Raw genomic sequence first — 11,999 nt, 5'->3', positions numbered from 1 at the left:
CAAACACTGTATTATGGACGAGTATATTGAAATATGATTTAACCCAGCACGTATCAACGTGAAAGTACGCAAATGCTCTTAGTACGCTTGAGAAACCACAATTAAATAAACTGTGGCACGAAAACGGTGTCGAGTGCACTTTTCTTTCATGTCATTATTGCTTTGTTTGTACCTAATAATAATATATCTTTGTAAACTTGTGGCCAATGTGTGTTGTTGATCAGCGTTTAAGACACATTATCTAATAATTGGTTTGCCGTTTACACTACGAAAGGAAATACTTAAAAAAGATACATGTAAAGACACACTGTAACCCTACTATAATATGAAACAAACAAAGGCATGTGAACATATAAAATGCTGCAAAGACAATAGCATTGGGTCAAACTGCATATTAAGATGAATAAAATAGTACTCTAAATAATTTGAATATACCATACATTATTTAGATAAAGCAGGATCTTCTGCTTTATGTAGGGACCATGTACTTTTCATTTACCTTAATGTTATTTGTTGTCATTATTCTAAAACGTGTATATGCACAGCACATACAAAAACACCATAAAATCATGTAAATCATACTTATGAGCTTAAAAATGTTTCAACTGCTCATCAATCTTTTTAGCATGATCAAGAAGAATATTTACCGTCACACGGTGGAACCTAGCTGACATGTGACTGATCAGCTTAAGGAAGGTGAGGTCATGACTGTGTCTTTAAGCTGGATTGGACACAATCCCATGCTAAGGTGCTCGGTATGGTAGCAAAAGGGAAACACCCAAAGTAAGAGTCAGGTTGGACTTCTGAGGGATGAGCCTTCACTGGTTGGCCAAGAAGACTAGAGCTAACCACCTGGTAGGTTTTACAGGGAGTTTGGGGGTTACCGCTCTGTTTTAACTCCCCCACTTTTGTGTAGTTTCACTCTTTGCAGCTGTACAAACTATGCCTAAATATAACTTGTCTTTTTGTCAAACATCCATGCAGTCACTGTAAAGGAAGAGAAGACTGCATCAGAATCCATAAATATCCATTATTTCAACTATAACATAATCAGTACACAAGTGTTTTATTTTAAGCCTCATGCACTCATCGAGGTGCAGCTGAAGCTGAACCAAGAAGAACTGGCCTACGTTCACATCAACACATGCTCCTTTGGATATAACGACAGAATCAAAACCAACATACGAGTCTGAAATGGTTTGTTTTTTTTCTCCCAGTTCTTGGAGAAGGCAGCACAGGTATGCTCTGCTCTCCCGAGACCTTCCAGGACAGACTGAAATGGAAATTTGTGGATAGTAAAGGTGCCACCGGAGGGAACTGGAGGCCCCTTCCTAAAGACTGATGACTCATTGTCCTGGGTTATCACATACAGGGGAAGCCAAATGAAAAAGAGCAGGGATTCTGAAAGCAACCATTACTACCTTAACTTTAGTACCATTTGTATTGTATTACATGCAAGGCACTGAGTCAACATTATCATGATGGCTGCTTAGAAAAGAGGAGGGGGACAAAAATTGTTGTTGTTTCAGATGGCTGCCCCAAGATGATCTGTGGTTTAACAGGAAGAAGCTTCCCACAGAAGCTTCTTCCTGTTAAAGGGGAGTTCTACCTCCGTACCATCACCAACCAGTTGCTCATCAAGGATGGTCATATCACTGTAGTTCTCGCTTATTGCGGGGTAATATATTACATTTTAAAGCTCCACGAGTTGACCATCGTTGTGAAATGAACTAAATAAGCATCACTGAAAACAATTATTCTTTCATGGCGAATCATCTTTTTTGTTCTTGCTCCTCTTCTCAATCAAGTTTGATGTTTTCATAAGGTCAGTATAAACAGGAAATGCAGTAGTTAAAGTAAGAGGTGCACTACAGTGAATGCTTATTTATTTTTCATAAATTAGTTTTCTCATTCCTAATTTATTTAGACTGCAAAAAACAAGCTAGCCTATAACATTTTCAGTAAACGTCATCATTTTCCAGTGAGAGTATCTCTATGTAACTTTATAAAACCCTTTCAAGAAAAATTCATCTATTCACTTGTGCGAAATCAGTCACAGTTGACTTGAAGTGTAGCAGACAGGGACATGACCTCATGGATATTTGGCTAATCGCAAGTCAATTAGGATGACGAGAGCTGATGAAATTAAAGTATTTACCTCTAAAAATTAAAAATAAATACAAACTGCAATAAAATATAACATTCTCAGTAGCGATGCATAACCACTTCCCATGAAACTACTAAGGAGTCCATCTACCTCACTGCGTGTGAATGATGAGGACAATGTTCTTATGCTCAGTAATTTCCAAAAAGTGCAAAATGCTATGTTGATAATTCAGTGAATTCAGTGAAGGCCCTCCATCAGGGCAGAGATGATCTTTTTATGTTTACAATAGAACAAACTCGTCCATGCTGTTGCTTGTATCAACTCTTCCCAGTTGGGTCTTCCTCTGTAGGAAGGTGACGCTGTGCGTGGGTGTGTTTGCTCTCGCTTCCTCCCGTGTTTTTCCTTCTTCAAATATAAACATGGGGTATGTCTCTGCAGACGCTGAGACAGCCTGTGGGAGACAGAAGGTGAACTAGAACTAATAACAATAAGCAGTCAGTGAAGAGTAGAATAATTCCTTCAAATGAACTTGATCGCATTTTGTTTTGTTTTGTAAAAAAGGACAAAAGAAATTTAGACCAGGTCTAACACAAATCATATTTCATGTAATAAAAGCTACACGGCAACCTCAGGCTCCTGGAACAGAAGCCCAAATTATCCATGCACATACCTCATTAACACTTGTGCATAATGACTCAAACTCCATTTGTCCTTTTGCATAAAATCCGATGGTGCAGCTGGGGTCCATGCGAGAGAAAGGCATTTTCCTGGGATTCTTACAGTGAAACGACTGCAAGCAGTGGGGAGAGAAATGGGATCACACAAAAATCTCATTAGGCTCAGAGGAGAAACTCCAAAACGTCTCATATTGACGATTCAACAAACATGTGGATATTTGTACACCAGGTGGTGCTACTGCAGCTGTCAGGGTTTAACAGAACTCATTACTTCATAGACAAAATGGGCATCCAGTCCATATACTCAAAGTGCATGAAAACATGCTAGCAAGGATGTAAGTAGAGAGGTTATCTAAAAGGAGGAGTTAAACAGTTAAGAGCTAACACACTCAAAGAGATGGAAGAAGGTTAAAAAAAAAAGTGGATAAATGGTTAAAATGTCCAGTTTCTTGATGTAAACTTGTTTTATCAGGAAGCGGGAGGTTTGCATGTCTAACCTGCTGATGACAACAGCAATTACAAATGTAAAATGTGATTAGTCAGAAAGGAGACGTCCTTCCTGGCCACTGTATTCAAATATGGTGGAGGAACATGGCGGCCTCCACTAACCACAAATGCACTTCTATTTATTTTTATTAGATTAATCACTATTTTATGAGAATTTATTGGACACACTAATCTATGTAGATTTATAGGCATAATGTAACTTTTTTTTTTTTAAATTAAATAACCACCTTTAAGTCATAAACAATTTTGGGTAAAATTGAACTTCAAATGCCCATTAAATGAATGATTGAACAGATTCTGATTGTGTCAGAATCGAGGCCACTGACTGAAAGATATCCGACTCTAACAGGTTAATAATAAACCTTTTGTCAACAAAGTATTACCCGGGTAAACTAAAAGGCAAATATGGTCTATTTAGTGAGTGTGACGCAAAAAAATAAATTCATTACATTTTTTGTATTTTTAAAAAGGGCAGTCTTATCCAGTGTAATGAAGCTGTGGAACATATTTTCTTCTTCCATTGTAAAACATGAATATGAATTTTGGAATGATTTTCAAAACTGGCTTCACTCAGAATAATACAGGTTTGCTCACTACCAGTACAAGTATGTGAGTGAAAACTGGGGTAACTGGACTCTGGTAATTAATCCGATTATGCAAGCAAAATATTTTTGCATAAATCAAACCATGCAAAGTTCAAGTGGACGGAAGAAAGTTCTCAAAATATTTTCTAGATTTCTTTGACGGACTCACATATCCTTCTGTTCTATTATCATTTATGTAGTTGTCCATTTCTTGTCTCAACACCAGGGTATGGTTCTTCTTCCCTTCAACAGCCCTGAAGTGTTTGCATATTGTATTTGTTAATTAAAAGAAAAAGAATATTTAGCATCACTGCGTCGTTATAGCGAGGTCAGTCTGCAAACACTGTCTTGAACCCAACCTTATCCCTGTTGTCCATCTTAGTGCTTTTATTTGTACTCAGTTTTAGTCTTTGCTCACTAAAAGCTCAGCATCTAAATACTATTTTTAGATGTGCCCTTGTCACAATGGGTCGCTACAGCAAGTAGCAACACATGTTGGATTTTTACCTGACAAAACCCTGAAGGCATTTTTTTCTCTGACTGGAATAAACTCCAATCTTTTGCTTGCCAGGTACATATATGAACAACTATACTATGGAAAAACTACTAAAAAGTCAGAATTGAATGGTTTTTATTCAAAGACCTATATAAACTTTAAAATATTTCATACAGTGTTCCAGTTCACAACTCAAATGAACCTATATGGAACACGCAGTGATACTGATGAAGGAGTAATGTGAGGGTTCATCTTACCCAAAGTTGCTGAGCCAGTTCTACTCGTTACACTTTTAAAAACCAGTCTAGATTTTGAACGGTTTCACAGGCAAACAATACATAGCAAAGTAATCTGTGAATCACATGAACATTTCTTGATATTAATATTGATGCTAATTTTGAAACCAGGAATTTTGCGCATGATGGTGCGAGCTTTTTATTTATTTTTCAACAAAAACGTTTCGAATCCATTTGAGTTTGGCACAAGCAGAGGCTCGAGTCAGTGGAAAAGAGGTACTGTAGAGCTGTGGTGGCATAGCTCACCTTACTTAAAAGTGATCACAAGAGGAAACAAAACAGAAAGCCAGAAAGAAGAAGAGAAATGGTTGCTCATACCTCCAAGGGAAAGTTCTTTGTTACATCCACTGTGGGCTGACAGTAATGAGGGTCCAAGTACAGCAGATGGTCATCTTTGGCACAGACGCGCCAGAGGAAGAAAGAAAATGTACGGATGGACATGAAATGGCTCAACACAATAATCATAACACACAATTTACTTGGCTTACCCTGGAAGCCAACGAAGAACAAAGAGTGCTTTGGTTTGCCGCCAATGATCCCGATGCAGCACTCCAACATCAAGAGTTTCTGTTTGAAAGACAAAAGGAATGACGGAGTTTTTCATTCAGAGATCCAGTTTTGCTTTAACAAAAAACAAAACAAAAACCCCAGAAACTATTCACAAACAAAAGCCTTACAGTACTTGGAGACAAATCTCTAAGTACTGTAAGGCACCCAGATTACATTACGTAAAAATACTGGTTCAGTACTTTGACACTGGTGATGTAGGATGGATTGAGATCTTGTCCGCCAAGACGCACAGGAACCAGGATGAGGACAGATTTCCAGTGCTGAGGGAGAGGCCGTTCGCACAACTTCCTCACATCCTGCAGGTAGACTGAACAAAGAAGGAAAGAGACATCTAAAGACAAGTCCGTTCGACTCATTGAATCTTTCCAACACGAATTTAAGCCCTTAAAAAAAAAAAGAAAAAAAAGAAAAAAGGATAAACTTTTTAAAGAGTTTATCCACAATCTCCTCTTCTTAAAAAATAAAATATGTTCTGTTGCAAACACTATAAAGATAACACTCACTGGTGCAATCTTGTGCTACATACGCAACTAGATTGGGAAGGTCCACTACTGAAGCTTCCACAGCTTTCCTGAAACAGAATGACCTTCACCGTTAGAGATGATAAACTTTTTAGTACGACTGGTCTCTTACGTCATCAATTTAAGTCTTACCGGAGGATATGTGCCGCAATGGATGGACCATACCAGTCCCCAGCCTTCTTCCCTGAGCTTTTGCCCAGTTCTACAAGCCGATGTATGCCAAAGGGAGCTGTGGGGTTGTCTGCAAACCAGCGTAAAATCCTTCTGGGTGTACCCTCCGTGGGTCTGTCCAGGATGGACCCCCAGCTCAAATGTCGACTTCTCTTGCTTTCCCTTTCACTCGAACTAAATCCATCGTTCACAGAGTGAATCAGGTCCATGTCATCTTTGACCACACGTTGGTTCCCAGACCAGGTCCAACCTTTAAAGAAAAAAAAAAGACAGCCGTTATTGCAGAGTTTGTATATTTGTTTCACTGAGAAGTAAAACGCAGTTTTCCACTGTTCTCATCTGTGACAAAGTGATTTTCATTTCAGATGAGTTTTTTTCTTATTAAGATATTTGTTTTGCCATACTGTAAAATTTTATCGAGCTATACCATTCTACCTACTGTATGTTAATTATTTGTTGTGTTTAACTTGATGTGATATAAAATTCTGCAACAAAACTTCTAAAGATAGGGCAAATGAAAAATACCACATTGTGTACACAGACAACTTTGTTTAATTTCCTATAGTTCACTATGGTAGAATAGAGTTAAACTGTAAAATAAGTATAAAAAAAATAGCATTTATTTTACAGGAATTGCATTCACTGTTATGCACCGTTCCCCATTTGCAGGTGCTCAAATGTAACTTGACAACTCAATCCAAGGCTGCTTCATGGCGCTTTACCAGTTTAGTAGATTAATGTCAGCAGGTGATTCCAATCGTGGCATGAAAGCTGCTAAAACTGTGAACCCCAAACTACTAAACAGTCAAAGGAGATTCCAGTGCAAGTTAAGCAAACAGTCCATCACTGAGCTGCAAAAATAAACCAATCAGAAAGACCGCACAAATAGTATGAATCAAATCAACATTTACATTCTGACGAAATACATAAGTACAACTTTCCTAGCATATAAAAAAAAAAAAAGGAGCGCAAAAATGGTGGAGCATCACTTCAGGATAAAGCAAAACTTCTTTAGGCCACACAGCCAAGTAAAGAACATTCTGCAGGAGGCAGCTATGAATGAACTGATTCTTCATGTTTTGGAGAAATGAGACTAAAATTAGACCCATAATCCAAATCAAACAACATCCTTTTGTAAACCACAGAGCAGTCAGCACGATGTTTTGGCACGCTTGGCTTCCACTGGTGCTGGATCACTAGTGTTTATGGGTGATCACGGAAGACAGATGCATCTGGATGAAATCTGAAGTGCATAGAGCTAAACTTTCTTCCCAGATTCAGCCAACTGCAGCAAAGCTGACTGGACAGTGTTTTTAAATAGCACAGATGGACAATGACCTAAAACACACTGTTAAAAATACTTCAGAAACGTTTAAAGGCAAAGACATAAAATACTCGACAATGGCTGAATCGATCACCTGAGCAACTCAAAACAATCAAGCTGAATTTTACCTGCTAAAGACAGAAGTGAGGGCAGAAAGACCCCAGAATGAGGAAAAAGCAATAAAAGGCCTAAGGAGGAGGAACCCACTGTTTTGATTTCAGAGAAATATTGACTGCAAAGGATTCTAATAAAACAATTTTATTTAGAAGGAGGAAGGAGAAGGAGGAACCCACTGTTTAGTCTAACTTCCTTTAGATTTCAGAGAAATATTGACTGCAAAGGATTCTAATAAAACAATTTTATTTATCTGTATGTTAGTTTGTCCAGTTACATTTGAGCCCTTGGGGGAGGGGGGAAAAAAAAGGGGGGGGGGGGGGGGGTGTAACTTTTGACTGAGGGTAACTTTCAGTCAAAGCTGAAAGTAAAGCCAGTCTGTTTGAATGAAAATGAAAATAATCTCTGGATGTCTTTTCACTTGTTGATCAGACTATGTATGTGATACTGTAGCATGACTGTGTGTAATCACCTGGTGACATCAGATGCAGTAGCAGGCCCTGTGCCAGCAGCATCTGGCTGGAGCGTAGAACACAACCCCAACCGCTGTCGGTGGTCAGAGAGGAGCCGGGGAGCGGACGGAAACCCCGTCTGTATGTAAACCACAGGAGCGATGCAAAGCAGCGACGAAAATGCTGTTGCTCTCCTGGAACAATTACAGAGGCACAATTACAATTTTCTCCATTGCTTTTACAGTCACATGACAGATCGTTTCAGGGTTTACATGGGACAAATGCTCTACTCCTACAAAATGCCTCACCTTCATCTTTGAGCTCGTAGGATTTCCCCAGCATGAACACAGGCGAGCGCTTGCTAAATTTGGATTTTTGCTTCAAGGTCCAGCCTGAAAGGGAAAAAACGGTAACCGTTTACTTTCACAAAACACAGGACAAGCAGGTCTGCTCACCACATCACTTATTTTCAGTCTGTGACAGAAAAGAACTGACCGTATTTGACGCTGTTCCATGCTGAGACCAACTTGTCTTTGAATCTGCCTGTGTCCTCTACCTCCTGATCATCCCTGCTCTCTTCTAGGCCCTGAGATGGAGCTGATTCAGTAGAGAAGAAGACCCAATCATCCATGAGGTCATCAGCAGCAGACTGACCCACAAACTGAGCATAGGAGGTGCTAGGATTCATAACATGTAGAGATGACCACGATGGAGCAAGAAGAATTGCTCATTATCACCACAGCAGCCTACACACAGAGAAAAAAATAATAATAGCCCAGCTAAATACATATGACGCAATCAGCCTTGGATGATGCACCCAGATGGAATAATTATAGAATTTATTCTTGCAACACACAAACTCTACTAGCAGATCTCAGAAGCTAACGTTAGACACAGCAAAGCCATTAATTATCCGTGTCAGTAAGGAAAAAGAAAGCATGTGACGGCACCCTGTGACTCAAGGAATTTCAGATATGCCTATTTAACTGCAGCAGGAGACTTGCTGGTTTCTTATTTTAACTAACATTTGGCCACCAACTCTGAAATTTTAGAAAACGGATTTTGGCAAAGTGCTGCATTTACATGTTCATGTAATATGTGTAGCTAGGTGAGTAAACAAAGTGTAAAAGTCCCAAGACAACAGTGTAAAATTCTGCACAAAAAAGCAAAATGAAGTAAATTATCAGAAACAAATGTGCTTGTATTGCTCACAAATTGACCCAATGACTGATATAGTTTCATGTTCTGAATCATGGGTCAGTTTTCTTTTAGTCTGGGAGTAGGCTTAATCTATGTCTGTGAAACTGGCTACAGTGGCTTGCAAAAGTATTTGGCTCCCTTGAACTTTTCCACATTTTGTCACATTACAGCCACAAACATGAATCAATTTTATTGGAATTCCACGTGAAAGACCAACACAAAGTGGTGTACACGTGAGAAGTAAAACGAAAATCATACATGATTCCAAACATGTTTTACAAATAAATAACTGAAAAGTGGGGTGTGCATAATTATTCAGCCCCCTTTGGTCTGAGTGCAGTCAGTTGCCCATAGACATTGCCTGATGAGTGCTAATGACTAAATAGAGTGCACCTGTGTGTAATCTAATGTCAGTACAAATACAGCTGGCCTGTGACGGCCTCAGAGGTTGTCTAAGAGAATATTGGGAGCAACAACACCATGAAGCCCAAAGAACATACCAGACAGGTCAGAGATTGAATTATTGAGAAATTTAAAGCAGGCTTAGGCTACAAAAAGATTTCCCAAGCCTTGAACATCCCACGGAGCACTGTTCAAGCGATCATTCAGAAATGGAAGGAGTATGGCACAACTGTAAACCTACCAAGACAAGGCCGTCCACCTAAACTCACAGGCCGAACAAGGAGAGCGCTGATCAGAAATGCAGCCAAGAGGCCCATGGTGACTCTGGACGAGCTGCAGAGATCTACAGCTCAGGTGGGGGAATCTGTCCATAGTCGTGCACTACACAAAGTTGGCCTTTATGGAAGAGTGGCAAGAAGAAAGCCATTGTTAACAGAAAACCATAAGTCCCGTTTGCAGTTTGCCACAAGCCATGTGGGGGACACAGCAAACATGTGGAAGAAGGTGCTCTGGTCAGATGAGACCAAAATGGAACTTTTTGGCCAAAATGCAAAACGCTATGTGTGGCGGAAAACTAACACTGCACATCACTCTGAACACGCCATCCCCACTGTCAAATATGGTGGTGGCAGCATCATGCTCTGGGGGTGCTTCTCTTCAGCAGGGACAGGGAAGCTGGTCAGAGTTGATGGGAAGATGGATGGAGCCAAATACAGGGCAATCTTGGAAGAAAACCTCTTGGAGTCTGCAAAAGACTTGAGACTGGGGCGGAGGTTCACCTTCCAGCAGGACAACGATCCTAAACATAAAGCCAGGGCAACAATGGAATGGTTTAAAACAAAACATATCCATGTGTTAGAATGGCCCAGTCAAAGTCCAGATCTAAATCCAATCGAGAATCTGTGGCAAGATCTGAAAACTGCTGTTCACAAACGCTGTCCATCTAATCTGACTGAGCTGGAGCTGTTTTGCAAAGAAGAATGGGCAAGGATTTCAGTCTCTAGATGTGCAAAGCTGGTAGAGACATACCCTAAAAGACTGGCAGCTGTAATTGCAGCAAAAGGTGGTTCTACAAAGTATTGACTCAGGGGGCTGAATAATTACGCACACCCCACTCTGCAGTTATTTATTTGTAAAAAATGTTTGGAATCATGTATGATTTTGGTTCCACTTCTCACGTGTACACCACTTTGTATTGGTCTTTCACGTAGAATTCCAATAAAATTGATTCATGTTTGTGGCTGTAATGTGACAAAATGTGGAAAAGTTCAAGGGGGCCGAATACTTTTGCAAGCCACTGTATATGAGTTTGTTAATACAGTTGCATCAGTGGACTGATTGAGTTGGTGCTGTTAGCAGAACTTCATAACCAGATCAGTAGCTTAGTTTTGGTGCCTCTCCAGTTCAGGCTAAGGGCCTCCTCAGATGGGGAACAACATAAAACTTGAAATAAAAAAATAAAAAAATGATGTAGGAAAGGAAACAACACAACGCTCAACTGAAAAAAAGGGTAATTATTTTGACCTCTTAACCTTCTATATTTCAGTTGAGTATGTGTATTTCACAGTTACTTTAAAACAGAACCATTTAAGAAAGGGGCATCAAACATAAGGCCCAGGAGCCAGAATCGACCCACGAGAGGCTCCAATCCAGGTAACTGGACACCTTTGAACAATGTGAAAAAGTGTATGGATTTTGGACTTTTAACTGTATTTTCATGAGTTTTACGTTTGATCTTACTGACAAAAGACACCTCCGCTCCCCCACAATGCCATTCATGCTACACCAAAGTACTTAAGTAAACAATTAAATAACAGAAAATATACCGTTTTTCAGTATCTACTATAGAGATTTCTTGTTTTTAGTGTTTTGTATTTTCTGTAAATGAACAAAATAACTAAGACTTACATCCTGTTAAATTGCACCTTTTTTTTTTTCTTAAATCATGGGCATCTCGGGGGTTAAATGTCTTTGCACTCAGAGAAAGGGAAGTTTCACTGGTCTGGCCCACTTAAGGTCAAAGTGAGCTGTATTTGGTCCCCATGATGTAAAGGTTTGGCATCCATGATCTACGAGTTTTAGTTAGTGGAAATTAGTCTCCCTCTTCGGTCGTTCACTTCAAACGTCTGAGTCCGGTAAAGCTTGGGAAACTGGTTTAATACTGAACCGCGTATTATGATGTGCTCACGTTTTGTTTTGTTTTTTAATTAAACTTGAAACATCTCTTAGACTAAATAAAAATAAGAAGCATTAAGCCTTTCAGTTCAAATACCTAAATTGTAACGTTACCTTCCATAAGCGAGTGGCACGGAATCAAACTAGTTTACAGTGAACTACAGCGCTGTGTGAATACACCAGTGACACCTCTGTCAAACAAAATGAAGCGAATTAACACATAAATAGATAAATTTTACCTTCATTTCGGTAGTGTCATTCTACCTCCGTTGATAAGAATGAGTCCGTAAGCCAATGTGAATGAAATGTGCCGGTCTGTTTTCGTTTTGTTGGGCTCAGTTTCGCTCGGTCTTCGAACTCTTCGAACAGCAGCGGTCAAGTTGCGCTCACTTCCTGTTTATAC

General features: G+C 39.5%; 1 protein-coding gene across 1 annotated transcript; it reads right to left on the bottom strand.

The window, feature by feature from the left end:
• Positions 1-1,016: 1,016 nt before the first annotated feature.
• Positions 1,017-11,998, bottom strand: LOC100711021 (cysteine protease ATG4D). Its single transcript, XM_003443171.5, has 11 exons — positions 11,836-11,998; positions 8,315-8,565; positions 8,128-8,211; positions 7,840-8,013; positions 5,891-6,179; positions 5,741-5,808; positions 5,417-5,544; positions 5,156-5,234; positions 4,986-5,059; positions 2,778-2,897; positions 1,017-2,558 (listed from the first exon to the last, which is right to left on the bottom strand). Exons 2-11 carry the CDS (start codon positions 8,505-8,507, stop codon positions 2,388-2,390), a joined length of 1,380 nt encoding a protein of 459 aa, XP_003443219.1. The 5' UTR covers positions 8,508-8,565; positions 11,836-11,998; the 3' UTR covers positions 1,017-2,387.
• Between the last annotated feature and the right edge of the window lies 1 nt (position 11,999).

This window comes from Oreochromis niloticus, linkage group LG4, assembly GCF_001858045.2.
Source record: "Oreochromis niloticus isolate F11D_XX linkage group LG4, O_niloticus_UMD_NMBU, whole genome shotgun sequence".
Lineage (NCBI taxonomy): Eukaryota > Metazoa > Chordata > Actinopteri > Cichliformes > Cichlidae > Oreochromis > Oreochromis niloticus.
The sequence above is the reverse complement of the archived record's forward strand: the minus strand, read 5'-3'. Positions and strand labels throughout refer to the sequence as shown.